This window comes from Micropterus dolomieu, linkage group LG17, assembly GCF_021292245.1.
Source record: "Micropterus dolomieu isolate WLL.071019.BEF.003 ecotype Adirondacks linkage group LG17, ASM2129224v1, whole genome shotgun sequence".
In the NCBI taxonomy this organism is placed as follows: domain Eukaryota; kingdom Metazoa; phylum Chordata; class Actinopteri; order Centrarchiformes; family Centrarchidae; genus Micropterus; species Micropterus dolomieu.
In genome coordinates this window covers 18,423,111-18,450,565 of record NC_060166.1, presented here as the reverse complement: position 1 = coordinate 18,450,565, position 27,455 = coordinate 18,423,111, and the positions used below count along the sequence as shown (strand labels likewise).

The 27,455-nt window shown below is 39.4% G+C and overlaps 2 protein-coding genes across 4 annotated transcripts in view; one reads left to right on the top strand and one right to left on the bottom strand.

Annotated features, from left to right (window-relative positions):
- LOC123985743 (cGMP-dependent 3',5'-cyclic phosphodiesterase) overlaps positions 1-21,749 on the bottom strand; it is a 177,474-nt gene extending 155,725 nt beyond the window's left edge. For 2 of the 3 annotated variants that reach the window (XM_046073582.1, XM_046073581.1), the window contains exons 1-2: positions 21,264-21,749; positions 20,782-21,097 (exon numbers count right to left, since the gene is read on the bottom strand). Coding sequence is in view for 1 of the 3 variants with exons in the window: in XM_046073581.1 (XP_045929537.1) it covers positions 20,782-20,840 (59 nt within the window). In the remaining 2 variants the exon portion in view is untranslated. Of the gene's footprint in view, positions 1-20,781; positions 21,098-21,263 lie in introns of those variants that run through there. The other variant, XM_046073584.1, reaches the window with a different exon arrangement.
- LOC123985744 (regenerating islet-derived protein 3-gamma-like) lies at positions 1,315-2,266 on the top strand. Its single transcript, XM_046073585.1, has 2 exons — positions 1,315-1,796; positions 1,875-2,266. The coding sequence occupies exons 1-2, from the start codon at positions 1,568-1,570 to the stop codon at positions 1,892-1,894; spliced, it is 249 nt and encodes an 82-aa protein (XP_045929541.1). The 5' UTR covers positions 1,315-1,567; the 3' UTR covers positions 1,895-2,266.
- Positions 21,750-27,455: the final 5,706 nt, after the last annotated feature.

Here is a 27,455-nt window from a genome sequence, read left to right as displayed (position 1 = left end):
AAGATAAATATTTCTCTTCATGTGTAATCACTGTTCATATCACTGCAGTGTTGTTTTAAATATATAAACAGAGAGATAATTTATATTTTGGTCATTATTTTCAGATAGATTTATATCTTGTTCTTCACACTAGTTTATGGTTTAGCTTTCTTTCTGATAAATTCAGGTTTTTACAAAACAATATTTTCAAATTTAAACAAAATAAAAATGTCAAAGACTGATCCTCTGTTACGTTTTTTCCAATGTTGTAGCAACAATCCAGCTGCCTACAGTTTCAGTAAAAAAGCCATGTATACAGCTACAAGAGGGAATCAGTGTCCCTTTCAAATGCCTATCACAACGGACCATAAAATGTTGTTGCAGAAATGACTGCGAGCCTTTGGCCAGCGGGACCAACCTCTGCATTAGTAACTTATATAAAGCCAAGCCTGTTTTCTTTCTATGTCTGAAGGTATCAAAAGGTAAGCACTTTAATCATTTCAAATGCTGTGTTATCCCCAAAAACGAATCACAACATTTATTATCTGGAGAAGTAGATGAGTGCCTCAGTTTTTAACTTCACATGCTTTCAATTTCCAAGTACCTGCTTTTGCTTTAGATGAAGTTTATGGGAGAGGAGCTGAATTAGATTTATTGTACTTGCTGAGGGAATTATTATTTCATGTTTAAAATATATTCGTCTCTAGTGTGCAGACAGCCAACATGTAAGCATCACTTACTGACATTACAGTTATTGATATAGCAAGTACACAGAGAGGAAATTAATAAATGAGGAAGTTTTTGAAATCTGTCTGCACTCTTACTCTAACTATTTTTTTGAATTCTTTCATGTTTTCATTTATCAGATTGTACAAACTGTTGTCCTACTGCAGCTGACTGTATGAGAAACTGTGGGACTGGAGATCCCACCTGCCAATACTTCACAATTCATACAGAGTAAATATCTGTTGTGTCCACAAGTGGCCATAGAAAACATAATGGGCCAGCATGTTTGTGTCAGCTTATTTATGGTTACACTTAGTAGCACTACTTTATCTGATTAAAAAGATTTTGTTCCCCCCACAGCAATGGAAAATGTTCCCTGAGGTCATCAGGAGATCAAATGGAGATAAACTGTCATAAAGACAATGTCTCATGGTACCTTGTTAGGAAGAACTGCAGTGACATAAATGGCAAGTGATTTCAATTCATGTTTAAAATACATTTTCTTTATTTTGCTGTTTTTTTTTATTTACCCTATAATGTTGCCACAAATAAATATAATTTGAAATATGCGAGAAATCGGGAGAAGATATAAGGAAATCCAACTCTTAAAAGGCCTTGTCCATGATTTTATAACAAAGGAAAAAATAAAGTGAAAAAAAATAATAATGCTAGATGCTGGTATGCATTACTTTCAGTGTCAACTTTTTTTCTACAAGATGCAGGTCTCCAGTTCAACCCAAAACCTAAAAGCTGGATCGATGCTCTGGAGGACTGCCTCAACCAGAACTCCATCCTGGTTCAAATCACCAACCAGACAGTGCAGGACGCAGTGAACTTGCTCCTGCTAAATAACACAGCCAGTATGCAGAATGGGTCGTGGATCGGCCTGGAGCGGTCCATCTTTGGCCAAAACCCCCCCTGGAAGTGGACTTCAGGTTTAAAAGCTAATAAGACTGGAACACCACCATGGAACAGCAGTGCACCTGTGGACGCCTTCAACAACCACTGTGGAAAGATCATCTCGGTGAATGGGTCAAATTTCACATGGCTGGATGCAAACTGTCATGAAAAGCTGCCTTACATCTGCCAAGGTAAGCTGCTGTTTTGTTTAAGGCCCAGTCTGGCATGAGATTGTTACCAAATTTCATCTTTTTCTCCCCCATTTCCAGTTTCGAATGGAACGTCTTGACATAATTATGTCTTTCCTGGACACCAGTACATCACCTGAAAACTGTCCAGATGACTGACAGCAGAAATGTTGTTGTTTTCACTGTCTGTTCTGTCTTTTTTTATCTCTTTCATAAAAATGGAAAAGTCATTCCACTATTGCTTTGATATAATTTTCAGTGAATTTTGGTGTTTTGGGCTGCTGGTTTTAGCATTCACATTTTATTGCACTTTCTGATAACTGACAGATTTTCTTTCTTTCCCTGTAAAACCAATTTGCAAGTACTGTAATACAGGCACTTGTTCATTATCATTCATCCAATAAACAGTTTCCCCTATTCCTCTTCTCATGTTGGTTTATACATGTTTAATAATAATGGGACCACTCTAAAAACCCAACAAGTACCAAGGAAATTACTGAAACTAATTATTAACACTGTTGTCTGTAGCAGTGCAGGACTAAAATGTACAATAAACAAGAAGAAGAAACACAAACTACCCGATTCTTTTTTTATACTTCTAAATTAATAAAAGTACTTTCTCAGGGACACACACACACACACACACACACACATACACTAAGGGTGCTCCGATCGATCGGTCACCGATCATAATCGGCCGATAATGGCTTTAACAAGTTTGATCGGTGGTCGCTAAAAGGCCGATAAGAAAAGCCGATCAGATGATGCAAAACTCGCCAGACAAATTTTCAGCGGCAGCTAAAATGTTTCAATACGCTGTGTGAGCGGTTTTCAAAGCTAGCTAGCACCAAAGTCCTTCTCAGACAAGGGATTAACACGCCCACATAATCATTTACAATTCGAGTTAACCAGCAATCAGACAAGTGGAGCAACAGGCAGGAGCGATCGTGTGAAACTGTCGCAGCTGGAGTTTAACAGACACAGTGCATCAGGCAGAGACTGATCCTTCAGTGTGAGTTTCTTGATGCAAAGAGCGGCGCCACTCAATCAGCTGACTGCCTCTCTCTCTCTCTGTTTTCGTTACAAAAACGAAGACCTTTTGCTACGTTTCCGCCTCCCGTACAGATTAAAACGGTGAATCAGAAGCAGAAGATGTTTGTTTGAAAACGCTGCTGACCCGATGGACAAAACAGAGGACTTTATAAAACGATGACACACACTCACATTTGGCTTTGTGAGTCGGTCTTATCAGTCATGCAAAGCAAAAACATGATGCTTTACAGAGTTTTAGTTTTGGTATTTTTATTAAAATACGAATATTAAAAGTACTGTGTAAATAACACTAAACAGTTAGCCTAGCCTACTGTGCTGTTGCTGTATTTACTTTGTGACAACTCCCAGTCTGTTTTCCAGCCGCCGTCTCTCGTACTCACGTGTTACTTCAGTAACATTTCCACTTCGTTGTCGGTCAATGCAAAAAGCCTGGTGTGGTTCTTGGTCTGTATTACTTTCGCTAAATCGTCTGCTGCTGCGGAGTAAACCATCTGCTTCATGTTTACACAGGCACGCGCATGCCCAGTGTGGCTACCTGAACGGCCACTAGATGTGTGTTTTCAGTCCTTCTAATATAGACAGAGATCAACTCTGATACGCAGCTGAAATGCTGCTGTGGACGGAGAAGATCGTTTAAAAATGATTCGTTACAAAAATGTTTTTAAAACGTGGCAGTGTGGATATAGCCTCACATTACCCCATTCCTCTCTCTACTCCTCTCATGTCAACCCTACCGTTTTCCCCGAGATTCTCCCGTATTTTTCCGTTCTCACCCGGTATCTACCCGTTAAATGTTTCCCCGTAAATCTCCCGTGTTTTCAACCTTTATGAAATCAAATAAAAACCTTGTTTGCTACTCTCCCTCTGGTAAAGTCGGTGGCAGCATGTAAAATATGTAGACTGTGCTTCCTGCACAAGGATTAAAAATGAAAATAATCCACTGAAATGATATAAGGCCTATAGCCTACTAATGGCAAACCATATGAAATTATAATGAATATAGTAGCCTATGTAATATTAACAATTGACTGTATAATATGGAATTTACATTGTAGCCTATTTTTATTTATTTAAATTTTCCCTATTTTCAAATCTCATTGAAGGCAGTTATGACTCCTCTCTGTAGCCCTTCTCCCTCTCTCTGCTCCTCTCTCCACTAAAGCCCACAGAACCTGCCTGAACTTTCCAGAACAAAAAGCAGCTACTTCAGAGTTTATCATCGACTCATGATGCCTGTGCTCCTTTATCTCCTAAATATTTTGGCTACAGCCTTTTTTGTTGCAGTTTTTATGGTTGTAGTAAATTTATAAAGATGCTGTTTTTTCTGTTTTTGTAGTTTATTCCTCAGTAAAGCTATATTTGTTAAGCTATAAGATGTTCACAGTAACCAGGCAAAGGCTGCTATGGTTTAAGTCTCTAACACAGATTGAGCAGAATTTGTTGCCCATGTTTCCTGGCAATAAAATAAACAGTTGTCATTTCATTATACTTTATCATCTGTTAACTTTAACACTTAATACATTGTTTTTAGGACCAATTAAATAAATATACAGTATACTGTATAATGCTACATGATAAATAAAAGGCTCCAAATAGACCCGGTGAACGGTGATCAGTATCGGCCGATGCCCACTGTCACCTCACAGCAAGAAAAATCCTGATCGGAGCACCTCTAGCCTCTATAACCATTTCTATCATGTTTATCTAATAATATGTTAATGTTCCATAAATTGTTTATGTTTTAGGGGTTTCATCATATCTGTGGGCTATTTTATTAGCTCTTGACGATTATTGGATGCCTAAGTCAAGCACATTTCTATGAATGTGGGTTTAATTTCCCTCATGTCTCCTTCATCAATTAAATCACAAAAAATAATTAGTTTCTTCCGACCTTGAAAAGGTCATTCACTTTTCTTTCAGTTTTGATTACTATATTCGGGGGTGTACACGGTGTACATTCACTTTTCTTTCAGTTTTGATTACTATATTCGGGGGTGTACTGCTGTACATGGTGGTGCAGTGGTTAGCACTGTCACCTCACAGCAAGAAGGTCGTGGTTTCAAACCCCAGTTGCCCCAGCCTTTCTGTATGGAGTTTGGATGTTCTCCCAGGGTCCACGTGGGTTCTCTCCAGCTTCCTCCCACCATCCAAAGACATGCGGGCTAGGTTAATTGGTGTCTCCAAAATTGTCCTTAGGTGTGGATGTGAGTATGAGTGATTGTTTGTCTATGTTTGGCCCTGCGATGGACTGGCCAGGTCCAGGGTGTACCCCGCCTTTCGCCCGATGTTGCAGGATAAGCGGTTGTTGATGGAGGGATGGATGGATGCGTTTTTGACATTAATTTCTATATTTCTGTACCATGGATAAACTGTAAAATCAGGAGCGTCGGCCTTCATCCAGCCAGAGGGAACAACCGTCCGCTCTGCGCCCAGTCACTCTGCGATCTACTGTCCCCGGCCCTGTACACCCCACCGCCCCATTCCCTCTCCGGTACCTACAATAGGTTGTGTCGCTGTTAATGGCGTGCCACGCCATTACAGGATGATGGGGAGGGTGGGGCTGGGATCTTTCTTAAGTCCACGACCATCTCCACGGTCTTCAGAGCGTTGAGCTCCAGACTGTTGTGGCTGCACCAGGTCACCAGATGGTCGTTCTCCCACCTGTAGGCGGACTCATCCCCACCTGAGATGAGCCCAATGAGGGTGGTGTTGTCCGCAAACTTCAGGAGCTTGACAGACTGGTGACTGGAGGTGCAGCTGTTGGTGTACAGGGAGAAGAAAAGGGGGGAAAGAACGCAGCCTTGAGGGGAACCGGTGCTGATGGTCCTGGAGTCAGAGACATGTTTTCCCAGCTTCACGCGCTGCTTCCTGTCCGTCAGGAAGTCAGTGATCCACCTGCAGGTGGAGTCAGGCACATTCAGCTGAGAGAGCGACGGTAGTCTGTAGTCGTTTAGTCCAGTGGTCCTTGGTTTCTTGGGGACAGGGATGATAGTGGAGGCTTTGAAGCAGGCTGGTAAATGGCATGTCTCCAGTGAGGTGTTAAAAATGTCTGTGAACACCGGAGACAGCTGATCAGCACAGTGCTTCAGGGTGGATGGGGAGACAGAGTCTGGCCCAGCTGTTTTGCGGGGTTTCTGCCTCCTGAAAAGACCGTTGACTTCCCTCTCTGTGATGGAGAGAGGAGGGGAGGGGGTGGAGCTGGCCAGCTCTGAGGAGGGGGGGAAGAAGAATCGTTTTTGAAATGGAGGACTTTGGGTTTACAATTTGTGATCTGTCTGAACCCCCTCCAGAGAGAAGTGGCGTCATTTGCTGAGAACTGGTTCTTTAGTCTCTCTGAGTACAGTCATTTAGCTTCTCGCACCTCCCTGCTAAACCTGTACTTTAACGCCCTGCACCGGGCCCTGTCACCACTCCTAAATGCCTCCTTTTCCAACCTGTCTCCGTCTCTTCAGCAAGTGTTCCTCTTCCAGCACCACACACACACGCTACGCCTACACATGCGCACTGACAACCCAGGGTTAGCGTTACAATTTTGGATTTATTTATGCACTTTAAAAACATTTATTGAAGGTTTTATTCTTTTTACATGTTTATTTACAGCATTAAACATTGAAACGTATATTGTAATAGGCTGAATAGTAACTTATTGGGAGAAAACTGGTAGTTCTATGTAAAATCAGACATTCAGCACCCCCATATTGCCAAATTGGCATGATCCTTGTTTCGCTGCGAAGCTTCGACTGTGAGATTGACAGTTGAATCAGGCTCCGCCCATCGAAGCATCGTAACTTCCACTATTGGGGGTCACCCCTATACACCCATATTCATGTTTACTGTACGCAGGATAAGCGTTTGACGATGGATGGATGGATATTAGGCAGGGACCTCTTGTGGTAATAGTGATTATGATGACAGCAAAGGAGAAAGTCAGGCGAAGTAATATAAAGAATAACAATGTCTGCATAGTGAGGAGGCCAGTGTGGATGGATGGTTCAACCACAGGACTATTACACAAGAGAACGCTGTTTGTGTAAATTGTGTGAATCCAAAAGTCAACGTTGACTTATTTTAATTTATGTACATAAGTTAAGTTACGTATACGTACTTATTTTAACCCATGCCATGATTTTTTCCGATACATAACCAAGTAGTTTTGGTGCCTAAACCTAACCAAACTGCGAACATTTCACAATGTTAAACACATGTTTATGATTGTAACCGTAATGAAGAAGATCCGGTAGTCTATCGCTGGTACCCTACTCTCCAATGGACGTATGTCACTGTGGGGAAAGGTCACATGTTGTTTTGAGAGTGATTCTGAGCAAATTCTATTCTGTCGTTTAGGCATGAGGACTCGTTGGTCTGGCTGTACCCAGTTACCCAGTAAAGTGCTTTGTAATGTTTTGAAAAGTGGCAACAAAAATACATACAAAAGGTATTATTACTGTAGTAGTAGTAGTAGCAGTTGGTTAGGTCATTTTTTAAGCACAAATATAATCTGGTTCCAGCTTCTCAAATTTGAGAATTTGCTGTAAATTTAAAATCTCTTGAATCTGAAGAAGTCACGATGTGCTCTTCGAAATTACTGTCATCGGTAAATTCAAATCAGTTTGATGCAAACTGCATACTGTAGGATGTGACTGTAAACATTTGTTGTCCACATCAAGATGACAGTTTATCTAATTTGACTTTGAGCGCTGTTTTAATTAGACACAATGCAGTCAGGGCAAGACTTGGTGACAAGAGTGTCTCGTGTTATTAAGTTACAGAAATTGCTGAAATGACTACACACTGGTGTTTGGCAATACTGGTTCTGCTCTCTAGTGTACTTGCCATATCCACTCCGAGCAGTAGAACAAGCACTAGGAAGCACTGCTGATTTTCTATTCGAGTAGCTGTTAACTGTGATCTCACCTGGTGTCCCAGGTGAAAATGAATCCATATCAAATGGTGAGAATGAAAAGCAGCAGGACTCAGAGAGATGGGGAGCAGGATAGGCAACCACAAGTCTAGATGGCTATTAATCGTCGGGGATATAGGTATGTTATGATTACAAAATTACGAGAGAAGATATTTAATTTATAATTGGTAAGTCAGCATATGGAAACTTAGAGAAATAAAATATACTGTATTTACTCTAATACATATTATATCATATTCTTCAAAACATGATCATCACAATTTATTCTAAAGGTTCAAAAACACAACCCAAACAGTATTTTTACCACATAAATTTGGGGTGTAACATTTGTATTTCGTGTGTTTCCCCAACTTGCTGCTTCAATGTTTACAAACATCGCTGATATAAAATACCACAACAGCATCATTAAACACGGAGAACTTGAAATTAGATGAGGTTTAGTGACAGTTCTCACTCTGCGTAGTATTTTTAGGTTGAGTCTAACCTTTTGTTTACATTTCAATCACACACTGTGCAAATGTCTCCACATTTTAAAGTAGGTCTAAGTCATTTAAGTGAAAACATCTAATGCATTCCAAAGTGTGACAGTTTGGATTAGTTTGGCTGATGGCTAAACCCTCCGCTGTCATTGGTTCCTCCAGTAAAAATGTGCAGCAGCCTTGTCACATTTGTCACAATGCCTTTGAGGAGAGACACACATGGACACAGCTCTGTCACAAACATGCACATGAACAAATGTATTGATGACAGTACAGACAGATTAAAAGAGGATAACACTACCATCTAGGACTGAATAATATAATAGCCCTATACATCGGCTAACCTGTGACACCATTAGTTGCCAGGCAACCAGGACTACTCTTTGGATGAAACACCTGCCCTTCATCTATCAAGCCATCTCAGCCGCCTCTCCCTCCCTCTGTCTCTGTCTGGCAGGTGGGATTTCAAGGGTGGAGAAGTGGAAAGTCGGGTGAGAAAATGAAAAAAGGATAAATGGGAAAGGTGTCGACAATGACACACAAAGAAGGTGATGAAGAGAATAGAGAGTTAGTGTGTCGGAAATTATGACAAACCAAACGAGTAAACCAATGCAACGCTCAACAACAGGGGCCATATTTACACAGTGAGGACTACACAAACAGTCAATAGCTTCTCGTCCATGTGATCAGAATAATCATCACCATGTTTCCATTTGGCAATCAGCATAAAAATAGCTGCTGCGTACTAATGGAGTATATGTGAAAATACTGGGTGCAAACAGCAGTAGCCTGCAGACATAAACACAATCCTTTTGTGTGTGTGTGTGTGTGTGTGTGTGTGTGTGTGTGTGTGTGTGTGTGTGTGTGTGTGTGTGTGTGTGTGTGTGTGTGTCTCTACACTCGTTATGTTCATATGCTGTTGAGTCATTTTATTCGACACGAGCATCACAAAACCTCTGAATGTCCCAAATGCGACACTTACAGCCTGTCAGTGGCTTTATCTCTGTGTGAGTTAATCAATAGAGCCGATCAATAAGAAAAAGCCCTGCAGTCAGGGCAAGAGGAACAGAGCATAGACACACATTCTGCTACTCTGCTGTAGAGACCGAGCACAACAATGCTGAACATAACAGTCACAATAATATCTACTGTAACAGCATCAGTATAACTTTGGTTAACTAAATGGTAAATCTATAGCAGCAAAGAAACAACACACACACCTGTAGCTACTGTGGGAGCAACATAAATCATCTGCAAAACCAACAACAGCAACAGAAATAACTGGATTTACAACAGCAACGCATGATGCATGTCAGTAATATCAGCAATAAGAACATTAGAAAAGATAATAACAACTACCAGAGCAGCAAAAGAAATGACTCACTGATGACAAAATGTAATCAGTTCAGCTAAACAGAGTCGTGGGATTCACTGACCACAGTGCAATTTTAGTCCCATCCCCTCTTGTTTTTTTTTTTTCAATGAATGAAAAGCAGAAGAAGAAGAAACCTCTCTTTGCTACACTTGGAACTTGTGAATTTCTGAGCTGTGTGAAATGGGTTTTTTTTGTGTGTCTGTGAATTTGAGATTCATAAATAATTTACTTAAGTCATCTTGTGTCATTTTATGCTTCTTTTCAGCAGTTACTTCAAATAGGCACTTTTATTTCACATACAGCATGCCACTGGAGGATGTACTCTTATTACTACGATGTTTGTAAGTGCAAAATATTTATAAGGCAACACACTCTTGTGTTATCCTAAACTCACATGTATCAACACAGAGGTTCTTGATACTGTTTTCTAATTAAACCAAAGCTCTGTATCCTAAACACAGCTACCTCACCTCCCACCTTCATCTCTCAAGGGAGCACACACACACGCACAGGTTGTTGCAGCTGACAAAAACATCATCAAAAACACACACACACACACACACACACACACACACAACTGTGGCTCTCCGTTGGATTACAGACAGCAATGCAACTGTACTCATGCATACACACACACACACACACACACACACACACACAGAAACACCTGTCTGTGGCAACAGTCCATAGAGATAAGAAGGCTGACAGGAGCTGCTGGAGCCAAAGCTAGGAACCATGGGAGCTGTCAGGCTCATTTCCCCGTGACACCTCCAGGCTCACACACACACACACACACACACACACACACACTTGTGATGACATTGTATTGGCTTAAATTCATTCCCTTGAGCCGTATCCTTACCAAAACCGTTATACTATACTATACTACTCCAAACTTTACTCTAAACTCAACTCAACGCCAAACCTGCTACAGCTTTAATCTTAAACCTGCATTATAAGAAACCTTAAACTCAACCTAACTGTAACTGAAGCCTCCGTCTTTAAAATAACGTGTCCTAATAAGGTGTGAGAAAGAGTCATAACAAGCGACCAGCTGCCCAGGCTTTCTATTCTTGTGTAGAACCCACAATAGAAACAGCAGAGATGGCATAACAACTTACACAGTTTCTAGATAAACACTGCAAAAGCACACACTCACTCCTTACATATGTACAATGACTTGATATGCAAAGAAATAGAGTAATAATTTAAAAAAAAACTAACTAATAAGAGGAACAAATAAAGGAATTTATATAGGAAAAAGGGAGAAGGACTCTGTTTTTTGCTCTGTCCAGTATTCTGATGTATTGGCAGATCCAAGGCACTTCATGTCAAGAATCAAGCTTACTCTTGATTATATTAATGCACTAATGTTGCACTTTGTTAGAATTAAACATAATAAACCATGCAATCACAGCATCAGGGCATGTCAGGTGTGATTCATAAAAGGTAATATTGTTTTCAGATCCACAGCCCTGTGCTACAGTTTGTCAGAGGATGGACCATTATTCTCTTTCAGTGATGCAAACCAGTCCACCACCTGAAACCTATGTCCGAATGTCTTAAACTGGAACTAAATCTGCCTTGATTGGTCGAAAGTTAGCTCTCTAATCTAACCACACTTCATCTACACATGCCACATGCCTGCAGCTGTTTCCCAGTAAAAGACTTCCAATGGCACCAGTGCCTCATGCAACTACCCAATTTCCAGCTTTGGTCCCATTTGCAAATGATAAATGATCCTGGCTCACAGATTTATAGATTGGGCATACCGTTGATGAGTGTTTGTCCTTGACTCCAGATATATATATATATATATATATATATATATATGATATAGTGACAGTTGTGAAACTCTGTTTAACATTAATGTTAAACATTAATGTTAAACAGAGTGTGTGTTTGTGTTAACATTAATGTTAGACAGCGTGTTTGTTTTGGCATTGCTAATTAATGCATCCATCTCCTCCCCTCTCGCTTAAATACACAGGCAGAGTAAAATACTTGTTGGCATTTATTGAGTGCTTTGAGATGAATCAATTTGGTGCAGTAATGTAACTAAAGTCCCCAGATCAGTCGTGTGGACATGTTTTTATGTAATGCCTTTACTTGCACTGCCTTATTGGTTTCACTGGAGTATAAAAGAGACGTTCCTAACATCCTGGTGTATGGACCTCCATCAGACACCCCCAGAAAAGTATTTTCAACTGAAGCTCCTTCAGCTGCGTTGCACAGTATATCTCATGTTGGGGGAAAAAAGTAAATTCTAGATCAAGTTTATAGTTGTTTTAATTTTTAAACTATGATGCTGTATCCCCGCGACCCTTTACGCAGGACAAGTGGTTGACGATGGATGGATCGAAGATGCTGTATTTTACCATTAAATTTATAATTACATATGGGTGTCCTCCAGGTGCTCTGGTTTCCACACTCAGTCCAAACACATACTATTTCGATAAATCAGCCATAGATGTATGAGTCAATCCTGTAATAAACTTGTCCAGGGTGTAGCCCGCCTCTCGCTTATTGTGAGCTGGGATTGGGTCTAGCCTCCTGCATCCCTGCACAGAATAAACGAGTATGGAAAATGGATGGATACAATTTATACTACAGTAAATGATTAAGTAATGTGCCACTTTGTAAAAGTTGTTTCAATTTCATTCCATGCAGGGAAACATTTTTCTTTGTATAAACTGACAAACGCTTGGATCAGCCCTAAATGTGTACACAATGCTGGCTATTTAAATGTCTTCAAAAGTTGGTGTTTATGTGTTGGCTCAACAATGCATTAAATTAAGATGTGTGTGTGACACGGGATGACACTTTGGGCAGGGCAGTTCATGTGTGGATGTGACTTCCACAAGTATCAATGCTGAGTCTGAGTTTAAGATGCACATTTTCAAGTATACAGTAGCTTTAGAGAAGTAAGTGGAGGACGGTTAGGAAGTTCTGAAAGAACTGTTCTTCACTGTATATTTGAATTTGAGGTTATCTTTCAAATGATAACCTCAATGCTCAAATCCAGAGAGTCTCACGGATTTGATTATATACTGTAGGTTTAATTTTTAATAAGGTTATATTCTGAGAAATAAAATGTATTCCTTCAGTTTTGTATAGCCAGATGCACAAGTCAGAGATGTAACAAATTCAGAACACTTTATCTTTGCAATTAAGAACATAGCACTTTAACTGTTATTTAATTCATTTAAAGCAATATTATGTAAGAATTAGTATTTTTTGCAACTTGGCGCCCTACAGTTTTGGAGTGCAATTCACTTTTACACCACTAAAGTAACTGCTAACCGCTGCTAACTGTAGCTACTGTTAGCTAGTTAGCTCAGTTAGCCAGCTGTCCTATTAGCTGACTATACCTGGACTGGGAACTCAGAGCACAGGGGTCAGGAGCATAGGTTGGGAGTCAGCTGCATGGTTAACTGAGCTAACGACAGCCACAGTTAGCAGCAGTTAGCAGTTATTTTAGCAACAAGCTAAGCCATCTGTCTATCACGAAACTCTGTTAATCACCAAGATATTTCCTCCATAAATTAGTTTCCAGTTTCTCTATGTAAGCCATAGTTGACCTCTCTCTCCTCTCAAACTGACCTTTGCTTTTTTATAATCATGGAAAGATTTCTTTGCTCATCTTTCATTCTGATGATTCAGCTGGAAGACTTTCCTGGCATACAGCCTTTGCCAGTCACTATTTATGCAGAAAATTAATGGGAGCAAGCACCAAATTCAGTTCAGCATTTCAGAAATAATTACATACTTATTTGCACTTCAACTGGAGAATGAGGGGGTTTTTTTGCTAGGAATGTGCACATCTCCCATTTGTTATGGCTCAATTAAAATTTATTTCTACAGATGCTTATTTGAATGTAACACAGTTAATTATCTTTTTCATTCAAACAAATGATCAATTACCTAAAGCTATCCTCCAAATGTAAACATATGTATCAAAACTTTGAGTATGTTTATTGTACCTTTAACTGAATACTCTACATACAACTTAACTCGGAGACAATAAATGTGATAAGTCAGTAAATTACCAATGTTTTGCTGAAGCACATGTGACCATTTTGTAGATACACAAACAAACAAACAAATGCAAAAGCATGCAAACACACTATTACAATGGTTCCTGTGCTTTCCCTTTGCTTTCACTTTATCTCCCTCTTACCCCGCTGTCTCTTTTCTCTCTCCGTCTCTCTCGCTCTCTGAATATTTTAGTATTGATGAGCCCATTACTGATGATAACACAGTGCAACATCAGCATCCTTTCTCCCTCTTTCTCTCTCACACACACACACACACACACACACACACACACACACACACACACACACGGAGTCAGGTTACAACTCTGCTGCTGCTGTGTACTTCTGTGCATTTCTATGTTTGAGTGTGTGTGTGTGTGTTTAGCAGGAGGCTTGGGGATCTGACTTCCTGGCGTCAATCCAGTAAATTGCAATATTTTTCAGGCTGAAGACCGTTCACATGCACAACCACTGGCACACAAATACACATACGCAAATACAGATTACAGGGGCCATGCCTGTTGGCTGCTAAAATGATGCAAGATGAAAACAGCAGATAAACAAAGTGCATTTGTGGGGAATGCAGCCGACAGGGTTGTTCAATCAAAAACTGCCATTGGAAGCAGAAGTTAATGTGCTTACTATATAGGTACCTGTCTAATGTACAGGTGTTTGTCATATAATTACAATATCATCAAAAAGTTGATTTATTTCAGTAATTCCATTCAAAAAGTGAAACTTGTATAATGTATACATTCATTCCACACAGACTGATATATTTCAAGTGTTCATTCCTTTTAATTTGGATGATTATAACTTACAATTACTGAAAACCCCAAAATCAGTATCTCGGAAAATTAGAATATTGTGAAAAGGTTCAATATTGAAGACACCTGGTGCCACACTCTAATCAGCTAATTAACTCAAAACACCTGCAAAGGCCTTTAAATGGTCTCTCAGTCTAGTTCTGTAGGCTACACAATCATGGGGAAGACGACCAAAAGACGACCATTGAGACTTTGCACAAGGAGGGCAAGACACACAAAAGGTCATTGCTAAAGAGGCTGGCTGTTCACAGAGTTCTGTGTCCAAGCACATTAATAGAGAGGCGAAGGGAAGGAAAAGATGTGGTAGAAAAGAGTGTACAAGCAATAGGGATAAACGCACCCTGGAGAGGATTGTGAAACAAAACCCATTCAAAAATGTGGGGGAGATTCACAAAGAGTGGACTGCAGCTGGAGTCAGTGCTTCAAGAACCACCACGCACAGACGTATGCAAGACATGGGTTTCAGCTGTCGCATTCCTTGTGTCAAGCAACTCTTGAACAAGACACAGAGTCAGAAGCGTCTCGCCTGGGATAAAGACAAAAAGGACTGCTGCTGAGTGGTCCAAAGTTATGTTCTCTGATGAAAGTAAATTTAGCATTTCCTTTGGAAATCAAGGTCCCAGAGTCTGGAGGAAGAGAGGAGAGGCACAGAATCCACGTTGCTTGAAGTCCAGTGTAAAGTTTCCACAGTCAGTCATGGTTTGGGGTGCCATGTCATCTGCTGGTGTTGGTCCACTGTGTTTTCTGAGGTCCAAGGTCAACGCAGCTGTCTGAAAATCTATGGGGTATTGTGAAGAGGAAGATGCGATACGCCAAACCCAACAATGCAGAAGAGCTGAAGGCCACTATCAGAGCAACCTGGGCTCTCATAACACCTGAGCAGTGCCACAGACAACTAACTATTTATAAACCAACTAAATATTGAGTGCTGTACATGCTCATACTTTTCATGTTCATACTTTTCAGTTGGCCAACATTTCTAAAAATCCTTTTTTTGTATTGGTCTTAAGTAATATTCTAATTTTCAGAGATACTGAATTTGGGATTTTCATTAGTTGCCAGTTTTAATCATCACAATTAAATGAAATAAACATTTGAAATATATCAGTCTGTGTGTAATGAATGAATATAATATAAGTTAGTTAAGTATAAGATAAGTTTCACTTGTTGAATGGAATTACTGAAATAAATAAACTTTTTGATGATATTCTAATTATATGACCAGCACGTGTATATAACAGCATGTGTGTTGAGAGATGTTTATTTCTGTATTTTGCGTTGTCTTTGTGAAGCTGCAGAATGGACAGAGTCCAAAACAAATTTCCCTTTGAGGACAATAAAGTATATCTTATCATGAATATGAACGTGTCCTCCTAAAAAGGCAGTATAAAAACACACACTCTCACACACACACACACACACACACACACACACACACCCCACAACATAAAAGACAGCATCAAATATTACAAACAAGGTGTGAGTGGAGATTTCAGCTTAGACAGAAATGTATGCAATTGCTTAAACTGTAGAGATTGGTCAATAACTCTGATGATGAATAACTGACTCTTAAAGCTTCAATCCAGGGAACCAAGACTCTAGAAAACTAAAAATAATGTGGATGTTCCTTTCACTCTTTTTATGAGCCTAAATGGTTTTATTTTATCACAATGCTCAATCACACAAGGGGACATATCCCATGGGTCCAGGCATGACATCTGCTCTTGTGTATTTTGTGACAGCATCACACTTCACGACCTGAGTCTAATTCAAACTGACTCCAGCTTGAGGGAAGCAGGTGAGACCAGGTACTGAAACTAATTATTCCTCCACTCAGCTGTAGTTATTTTCTCCTAGACTGCCAAACAAATGCCCAATGTAAGAAGCTAAGCCTTTTCTGACAAGCACTGGTGAAGTGAATAAAAGCCATTGAATGAACAATGAAGTTAAACCAATAAGGCAGCAGAAGATAAAGAGAATTAGATGAGGACTTTTTTCAACTTTGAGACAAAAAGGGGTTGACACTTTATATGAGGAAGTTGTTTTGGGGTAAACAGTGTATAAAGGCATCACAGTGTTATTACCCACAAATTATGCTATTCAGCTTTGAGAGAGGGGGAGGGAACTAACGGTATTTTTAAAAAAACACAGTATAGGCATAAAGACATGTCCCGAGGGGAAGCTCTCACCACCATACAGTTGTTGTCTCATCCATACGTTTTGATCACTCAGCTCCATCAGCAGCACATGTGTCACTTAGTTTGAGCGCAGACGTTGTGTGTTTAAATGGCAAACTTTAATTTCAAACACAAGAAACCCAGTTCAATATCAGGAGGGCTATACTTTATTAACTTACAGTTAGCTAAACACAGACTGACATTTAAAAGGTCAGTTTTTGCCGCTGAGAAACGTCGTGGCAAAACATACACAAAGACTAAAACAGCCATAACAATGACCAGAGTTTAATGATAACCTCTCTGAAAGGTCCTCAACACATAACAAACACCATACACTTTGGGTTTCAACACTGGGCTGCTTTATTGCATTTTAACAATCGTGTCACCAAAATGCCTCATGGTTAAGAATGAAATTTAACTCTAAAAAACAGCCTTGTTTTAAACTCTGTGATTATGCATTTGTAGGGGTTTCATAGGAGAAAAATGCATAGTCGATCTAAAAAAAAAATCTTAAAAATCCCCAAATCTGCTGAAAGAAGAATTATCACTGTCTAATAAGCCACTCTTTATATACTGTTAGACATTTCTGTAATTTCTACAGTTATTAACCACATAACACCCAGTATAATACAGTATATCCTCTTTCCAGTAAATAACTGTAATTTCCATTGCATTATGGGAATTTTAGGTGTCATCAGACACCATATACAGCGGTTTACTGTAATTAAAAAATCTGATGTATCAAATTTTAAAATTACAGTAAACTACTGTATATGGTTACAGTAACATACATGTTACTGTATTTTCCCTAACTGCCGTTTTGGCACAGATGCATCAGTATTTTTATCTTTCATTCACCACTGCCAGGGTGGAAGCTCAGGTACACACAACTAAGACAACACCAGTGGAAGTTAACCTGTGGTGAAGAAAGAGAGCTACCGACGAAAACCCCAAGGTAAAAACAAAACAAAAAAAATTTATTCAAAAGTATGTTACTTGAAAATAAGATAGTTATTGTCTGTGCACTCAAACTCAAAGTGAACAGACTTGATGTTTAATTTTACAGAAGACTCTTTGAGTTTTAAAATCAAATGTATTATGTCAAGAGCAATGTTTAGCTCACATCAATAATAGGCTAGCTAATGTAAGGACTAACTGTAAGTTGTAAGTCAGTTCGGTTAATTGCATTATTGTAAACTGAGTGATAGCTAGGCACATTTCTATTTTTAGCATTCATTTGTTGTACATTTCATATGTTAGTTTATAACTAACATAGGCCTATTCTAAATATGCAGTTCATCTTACAACTAACATAAAAGTCGATATGTTACATGTTCATGTTTTATTGTAGTGTGACACCATAGAATATAAAACAAATTAAAATATCGCATTATCCTCAAGTTGTAAAAATTAACGTAGTAAGTAGTTTTCCTTACATTAGTTGCAGTGGCTCAGTTTCTAGGCAAAAGCCACAGAAAAATTACAAATTTTTGCAGTAAATACTAACTTTACATAAGAATGGAAAATATTTGTTGTTGTAAAAGAAATTTTCTCTTCCCTAAAGATTCTTCATGAGGATAAACCCAGGTGATGGAACCAAATGCACCGCAAAAACTGGAGTGAGTCATAGGACAGGAGAAATAGTGAAGAGGAAGATGAAGTCATCAACAACAGAGTGTCATCCTTTGTCCACCAGCTAACAGAGTTTGAGTGGAAGTACTTGGATTAGGTGAGACACTTTTTTCAACAGGATATGTACACTATACACAGTACAGTTGCCAGTTTATTAGGGACACTTAACTGCCCTTGCAATTAATTCTACTTTCACAAAGGCTACAATATTCTGTTTTTATTGATTTTAGAGTTTTAGAGGAAAGCTGATTCCACTGTATGATCATCATACAGTGTCATCTTTTGCAAGTATCATCTTTTGCAAGATGTGATATTGATATATTTTATCAACTCTATCAGTGTAAAAACTTACTTTATGACCAAAATTCTTTACCTACAGGGGAGCCTTCCATCCCTGAACAAGCTTTGAACAACAGACTTCCTGCCAGAAAAGGAGCGGATTGCAGGTCGGTTTCGATAACCAAATGTGAAGCGGTGAAAGCGTGTGGTTTGTATTGAGTTACATGATTGGTACAGCCCTGAGAATATTTCTTTTTATATGTACTTAAAGAGTTAGTCATTTGACATGGATATTTCACTCATATTCAGACAATGTTTAGTATTTTGTACCAAAAAAAAATCGCAGTATCTATTGTTACTGTTATTTCCTATGTTAATTTTGTTAATGATTATTTGTAAAAAAGCAGATGAGTATTTTCTTTGTGTTCTTCTGTTGTTGGTAAATATACAGTTCTGTATATACAGTTCTGTACTGTTCCGTCCAGATACTTTGTTCTGCACAGTACTTTCTGCATTGTGTTTTGACAGTAACATTGAATGCACTTATAATTGAGGTAAGGTTTATACATGTAATTTAATTTCTTTTATGTTATTTTAAATGAATTTCTGAAAATAACATTTCTTGTAAAGTGCATTAAGTATGACAAATGTTTAAATAAAGAATTTGAAATTTAATAATTACTGTGTCTGTCTGGGTTAAATCATTAGTACTTGTGTAGGTTTACAAAATAATGCATGCATGAATGAATAAATAATATATAAATCTAAAAAAAAATACTGGGATTACAGTAGTGTAACTGTAGTTTTTTTTACAGCAACAGTACTGTATTCTGAATTACATAATTACAGTAACATATTTGCTACTGTAAAAGTGAAAAACGGTTATAGTACTGTAAATCTGAATTACAGTAACTTACTGGCAACAGTGTTGCCAGTAAGTTACTAGAAAGTTACTGTAAAAACCATTTATTTTTTAATGCTTAAAAAAGCAGTCCAAAATGTTGGTACTTAATAAATGCATAATATGTTGATAATAAATTGATTTTGGTCCAGTTCCTGTGTAGCCCATTTTATAAGAGCAGGGGTTTTCAAAATCTGAGACTGTGGGCCCCCCCTCAGACAAAGCTTGGAAGGCACCCCTCCCTTAGTTTAGGCTACTTGGTTAGTTTTGCTCAAATAGTGGGATCATGATTACGTTATATATGATCACATAGACAGACAGATATGGCTGTTTGACAGCACAGACAACACCAAATACGTAATAAATTGTAATTTATCTGGGAATGTGGAAATGTTTATCAGAACTATCTCTTTAACCAGATCACACAAATTTAGACTATTCTATCTCTTTTTGATAATTAATGTAATAACTAATGTAAACTTTTTCACTAAGCCTCCCAATAAACTGTTAGTCCCCCTTAGTAGGCCTGCCTCCCACTTTGAAAACCTCTACTATAAAGTAAATCAAAGACGTTTTTCCACAACCTGGCAACCCAAAAGATGTTTATAACTTTTCTACAAAGCATTAGTAGCCTAAATTATTTTTCAACCATTAATAAAGCTATTAGTTATAGCTTATAAATAATTTATAAAAGGGTGCCATGTTAGAAAGTGGTGGGCCTACCATACAAGATTTTGGCTGGACAGTGAGGCTACACCAGATCAGGATGAGGTGGTTTGCTCAAAGTCGGCCCTTTAAAAAAGCATTTTAACATGACGATTATGGTGGACTGAACTGAATTAGGAGGGCTATCAAATGTAGTATCTGTCCCAATAGGGATATTACAGGAAGAGTAGCCTATCATAGTAGTGTTATACCCAGGAAGATACAAAGGCACGATAAGGTCACTAAACTCTCTGTAGATCAGCGTAGACACACTATGAGAACATTTTAGTGATAGTGCAGCGTAAAGAAGCTACAGGGGCTTTGCCCACACCGGTTTACAGGCTACTGACGGTCACCTGCGCGACTCACATAGGGTCTTCACTGCCACTGTCAGAGGGATTAATGACACCCAGCAGGTCAGACTCACTCTACTACACCACCACTGTATTTGGCTCAATGCTGGGCGCCATGTGTCTCTACATAGCCTTGGCTACGTTCAGTTTGTGCGTAGACGTGCCAAGAAGTGTCAAGGTAAAAAAAAAATAAAAAATAAAAACACACACAGTAGACCCAGTATACATAGTTATAAGGCACACACTTACATCTCGGAGGACGGCGGTTGGCTACGGCAGAGGAGCGCGTGTCCGCACGCTTGTCCCATCGCGCATCCTGCCTCGCGCCTCTCCGGTTGACCCAAACAGCTGCAGTCAGGAGGACCTGGCGGGTGAGGGGAGGAAAAGAGGTGAGATGGAGCTGCCTGTGTGCTGGGAAAGGGGACGAAGGAGGATAGACGCTGGATATATAGATGGTTGGGTGTGTGCTGCTCTCTCTTTCTCTCCCCTCTCTCTCCGCTGCTGTCTCCTCTCGAGCTCAGACAGCGCGCGGGGATTGGTCGGGACCCGGTAACTGATACTCGAGCTGTGGTGAGCGGGGATATAACGAAGAGAGGAAGGGAGGGAGGAAGAGAGAGATGGAGAGAGAGAGAACTCAGTCGGTATTTGGACACATCAACAGTCAAACACGAGTCAGTCAAACCGGAGCGCAGGCACGTCACTCCTCCGCGTGAGCTGAAAAAACAATATACCTCAGGTTATTCCTGCTCTTCCATGAGCGAATTCATCCGTGGAAATGAGAGTTGTGGTGTTGTGGAAATTCAACTTTTTCACAGTGTTTCTTCACACCTCGCCCCAACTATCACCACACACAGCTCCTCTTCCTGCACCCAGAATCCTGCTTCAGGATAGGACTTGCTCCTCTCCCTTCTTCCCAAACAGATGAGAGGTTTCATTATAAACCACATGTTGCACTCCACTCCGGTGTGTCTATCACGGGATGCAGATCTCAAGGGCCAGCACAGATCTTCTGCCTTATATGGGCTTTCCAGTATGCACAAGGAAGCAGCAGGGACTCACTACATAGTGAAACAAGAGCCTTTGAAATGTTTGTTGACATTCAAAGCCTTTAAATATACTTAAGGAGGCTTCAGATTTCTGGTGTTGTACATTCAAGACCCACTGAGGAGTTTTGGAGAATATATTTGCATAAGACTAATCAGCATTTTATGTAAACAAATATTAATCAGCATCTGAAGATATTAACTTTATGTAGCCTACAGCCATGGTCCACCTACACAGGTGTTTCCAATTATTCTGCCTGATTAGACCTCAAGGCATTGTGAGCATGCATGCTGTGATTGATTGACATCTACCTCACTCTCCTAACACGTTTTTTTTGCCTCTGTTCATCATCATCATCATCATCATCTCTATCATTATTATTAGTTAATGAGTTTGGTGACTGCAGGAAATTTCTACCATAGTTCCACCCAACTCCAACCTGAGCCGACTAATCAGCCTATCAGCCATAACTGCAAACACCTGTGTGAATGTGCAGACCCTCTGTCTCATTTGGACCATGTAGTACCTTAGTAGAGGAGAGATTTGGGTTATAGATTGTATCTTATGTTCCTTTCACCTTTTGACACCGTAATAAATCTCAGTGACTCTACACTGTGTTCTCTACACAGCTTCTCTGTTACAAGGATCAAAATTTGGCTTCAAATGGACAACAAAAGTCTTTTACTTGAATAAAATAGTGTAAAACTGAAGCCTAATTGGCCTGGCCCCAATTAGAGAAAATAGTCACATTTGAAGTCAAACATTAGGTGTAACTAACATTAATAATGTGCCCATTCCATACTGTGTTTCAGTAAGCCATACTGGTGAGCCCTAACAGCAGGACCATGGAACTGGCACACCTAAATGAAACAATGCCCTTATAAATGTTATGAATTACAGCTGAGCTTTTTCTGCTATTTTTTTGCTACAACACACTGAACAAATGTTGCACTGCACAGCAACTTAAAGTGTAGTATAGGGAATGTGAAGGTACGCCACACAGTGTTGCATTATGGGACGTGGTAGCCATGTTTACAGGCACAGTCTCTGTTTACCTTTTTGCTGGCTGTTGCTATGGCAGTTCTTGATCGAGCAGCACTGACCAACCATATCGAAGTTTAATAAAATCTCAACAGAAAATCCAAACACAGCCTCCAACACACAAATTCAAGTACAGCAGGATAGGGCGCAATCCTGTAAATATGGCGGCGGACCCATAATGAAACATGGCGTGACGTCACCTTCATATTCCCTATAACCTACCTGTAACAACAACAACTGGTACAGTATTTAGGCTGCGATATGCTTTATTTCTTGTAATTTAGTCTTTAAATTCTGGATGCATTTTTGGGGGTATGCTTCCACACTGGGATTATGTTACAGGTCCTTCATTTGATGAACTGTGTCTTTTGTGTGACAGATTTGTACAGGCCTGCTTTGGCTGTATTTAGATACCAGAAAGTGCGTGTATTTATAATTTGTGGCATGTGGATGATCTCCATATCACTGTCTAAACAGATACAATCTGATTTAAGCCAGACTATCTCACTGTAATGAAGGAAGACCAGAAGGAGTCCAAAAATCAGATCCGTTGTGCCTGTGTAAATATATCCCAGTATCTCTGTCTGTCATTTTCAATATACCTTCTGTGACCCAACCCTCAGGGGGGTCTGTGGAGAAGTTTTATAGAAACTTAACAGCTAATCTGACCTTTTAAAAGCTTTTTTAAACAAAAATCCAAGAAGAGTCCTTCACTGCTTCTGTCTCCCTCTCTGTCTCTGCATGGGTCTACAGGATTACATGATGGATAGCTGTAGGTGAATGTAAGCCGTTTCCTGCTGAAGCTTTAAGTTGATCCTTTCTTATTTACCTCCATGCCTCCTCTGCTGCCATCTATCTCTTCTCCATTTTTCTTTTTTATTGTGCCTGACTACACCAAAGTGAACATTTGGTTAATATAAGAAACTTCCATTGAAATACACCAATGGAACCAGCCACTATTTATTTTTAAACTTTTTCAGCTCACCGTCTTTAGTGGTTTTCTAAAGAAAAGCCTAATGTCAAAATTTGTTTGACATCAAACACAGGTGGTGGCCATAGCGCAAATTTTGGGGGTCTCGCTAGAGCAGATACTAGTTTTGTCGAGACTGCCTATTTCTCACAAGAGTTTAAAGTTTCAGTGTGTATGTTTTAGTGCCATCTAGTGGTGAAGGTTTTGAATTGCAAAAAATGGCTCAGTGTGCATTCACTTGCTCCTTGGACGAAATAAGTACTTAAATAAATGTGTTAATCCTAAATGCAATTGTAAATTCAGCAGTAAAAAACATAACTTTGTACTTTTTCTCCATGAGATTGTACATTATATCAATTTAATTTCTAAATCCAACAACAAAAAGGTTGTGAAAACTGTCAATATATTGTCCTCTTTTAATATCTTTATATAATATAGACTACCCCTGGCAAAGTTTGTATCCTGTTCTATATACTTCTTTATGTCCCATGTACACTTTATTCCTCTATAACTATACTTTGTAGTCTCAACAGATCTAGTTCTATAAGCACAGGCGGTCGGATGCTGATGCAGTAGGGACACTGCTATTTATACGTCACGCATGTATCGGTAGCAACGTCTTATTGGTCTGCTATGTGCACAATATAAATTTCAGTGGGCAAGTACGTGCGTGTGATTGGAGGAGGTAGTACCAATAGAGTCCAGTAGAGGGCGGAGCCTGTGTGAGATAGAACTAGGGTTACCATATTGTAACCTTCGTTTCAGTTCTAGCCATTACCCAACAAGCTGTGATTCATTCTCCTTTAAACCCAGATTTGGAACATCAGTGCGTTCTCATTAAAATGCATTCGAGGTTCACTGTTTGCCTGGAAATTAATGTTAATTAGTGCCAGTTTTGATGCACATAAGAGCTATTGATACTTCCTGAATATTAGGGGAGTTACTTGTATAAGTGTATTGTGATTACGCCCCCGAGTTCTTTATGTATCTTGATGCATAGTTGCTAGATAGTGCTCAAACATTACATACAACGCCTTTAAAAAGGAAAGTTAGGACCCAAGATAATGTTTATCTGTTGTTTACGTTGCAGTGAACCGCCAGCCAGAGGCATGCAGCACCTGATTTTGTTGTGTTAATGTTTGTGTCTGAGAAGACCTGCAATTTTAATAGAGGCATCTTAGGTCACCCAGCAGGAGCTGTCAATTATAAGGTAGGGCAAGACAGACAAAGAAGCATGGAAGGTGAGAAGACTGAGAACAAGATTGTGACAAAGGACGCAAGAGGTGTAAGTGAAAATGAAGGAAAAGGGTCAGGAAAGAAGACCTGCAGGTGAATGAGGAAGACATGCTAACATGCTCACAATGCCAAAGTTAACATGCTGCTGTTTAGCAGGTATAATGTTTACTATTTTCAATGTCTTGTGTAGTGTAGCATATTAGTATGCAGGTACAGCTAAGGCTAATGGGAAAGTTTTGTGGGTATTTGGTCATAAAGTATTTGGCAAATCAAAATTTTGACCGGATAATGGCTCCAGATCATAAGATAATTAGGATATATCCTCTGGCCATGAATGTATGTGGAAAATTTTGTGGCAATTCATCCAATAGCTGTTGAGATATTTCAGTCTGGACTAACCGACAGACCACCATTACCATCTGTGGAGCCACATAAGTCTAGCTAAAAATAGTGTAGTTTTAATTTCTTCAGAGGGACTTTTAATTTACGGTAGAATATATTATTTTATTTGTTTCAATTAAACCTCTATCTAAACTGTATCACAAACTAGAAATGTTACCTTTGTTTTGCATCAACAATGGTAATTAGTGTAAGAAACTCAGTTAACAAGCCCAATAAGCATTTAAGGTTGCAATTATCTAAAAAAAAAAACCTTCAAAATCCTAAAGAAGGTGGGATTAAAATTTGCTAGATCTTTCACACATCACCCTTTGGACAGAGGAATATCACACTCAGACACTAACACACTAACACACAAAAAATACCAATGTTAAAGAAGTCCCAGTACGGAGAGGGATAGTAAAGGGAAGCAGCTGTAAGGTGACAGCAGTGTCTGACCAGTGCTCTGCAATAAAGTGCAGTGAAGCTTATTTTTAAGGGGGGAGGGGGGGGGTTCCTGTTATTCCTGTCTGTAGTTACTCAAACACACCAAGCAGTGCTGCTGCTGTACATAAGAGGGACTGTTGAGCGAAGCAACCAGCCACAGCTCTGTTCATTTTAAACTCTTTTAATATGTGATTGAAACTGAAGCGATCCTTTAATGTGACCCTGAAGAGTCTTCCCCTCATTAAAAACTGATTGTTTGTTACATAAGACTAAAATGAAATACATTTCATCCCCACCCCACCACTCAAGCTCAGATCAATTGTGTTGAAAGCGCTAAGCAGTAAAAAAAAATTTATTATGTTTTAATCTGGCAATAAAAAAAACCCGGACAGTGTGAGATGTGCTTCAGTTTACGGCTCTGCAGAATCAATATCACTACCGGACTCAATGCTTGTCTTGAGGCAAGGTGTAATCAAGGTCTGTGGATCAGATAAGATAACAGCAAGACAAGACATCTCCCCTGACATCAATATAAAAGTTTAGTGACCGTGAAGCTAAAATCCTCTTGTTGTGATTCAACAAAGCTGTGCAGCGAAATGAAACTGTGTCACACTTGAGTTGAGTTCCCCAGAGTGTTGGTCCCATATCAGCTCCTTGAGTTGATTACATCAGAACCTGATTAGACCTTCTGTCCTCAACCTGGAGTGTTTACTGACATTTATGGGCAGCCAGATCTACCAATCGTTAATGCTTCCTGGAATTTTGAAGTGCCAACAGAATGGACGCTTAATTATTTATGATCCTTTCTGTGCACGTGGCCTGATTGGTAAATAGCGCTCTGTTTGTCATGTTTGTGCAAGCAGGGTAACCAGTAACAAGAAGAAGAGGCTGCTGTCAGTGCACCCTGACCAAGTGTTGGGAGATCTAAATAATCAATGAAGTTATGCTGCTGCTTACACTGTGCATAAATGCACACAGCGTCTCTCTATATGGGGAGAGATTAATCCTATTTCACCCATCCGCAACCCACCAGCTATTAATCAGAATGTTAATTTTTATGACAAAGATCCACCCGATCCACGGATATAACTGTGATCTGCACATCACCAGAACTAATCTATCTAAATAATGCGTCCATTAAATAGCAGTGAACGTCACTCAAAAGTAACACAAAAGTAGTGTAAAGCATTACAACTCAGAGACAGTATTGTAATATAACTCATTACTAATTACTCTCAAATAACAGTAACTAGTAATCTATAATGGACATACATTTTGGAAGTAACTTGTCCAACATCGAGGCTGATATAAATTTTTTTTTGGACACTGTGCTGCATTCACATGGATTCAGGCATTAGACGGACAACAAATTCGGGACTGCACAGGAAAAACGAACAGTCCAACAGAATGGCAGGACTACAAAAGGAAATATGCATAATGTAGTGTTTCTATGGTAATGTCAGCTACACAAAGTTAATAGCTAGCCGGATAGCTCGCTAAGCTAATATAGCACAACACACTTTTCGTGTTACCTACCGAGTTTCCATCCAGCTCCGCTTGTCTTATAATATCTCGTTAGGATTTCAAGCTCTAAACATATAATTTCGGGTGTTGTTGCACCAAAATAATTAGCTTCTTGTTGTCCAGTACATGTTTTCTCTTTATGTCAGGGAGCTAGGTAAGATCCAGTTGCAAATTCGTTTGCAGAGGAAGGCATAAAGTTTAAATATTTAATAACTTTGGACAGCAATACTGTCTATTGTAAATGGTATTCTCTGCGACCTCACATCATTTTACCGTCCTGCTC

Bases quoted from the DNA above. Each gene is read 5' to 3' on its own strand.
- LOC123985744 (XM_046073585.1), top strand. From the start codon at position 1,568: ATGCAGAATGGGTCGTGGATCGGCCTGGAGCGGTCCATCTTTGGCCAA. The intron at 1,797-1,874 runs GTAAGCTGCTGT...CCCCATTTCCAG, and splicing joins GCTGCCTTACATCTGCCAAG to TTTCGAATGGAACGTCTTGA.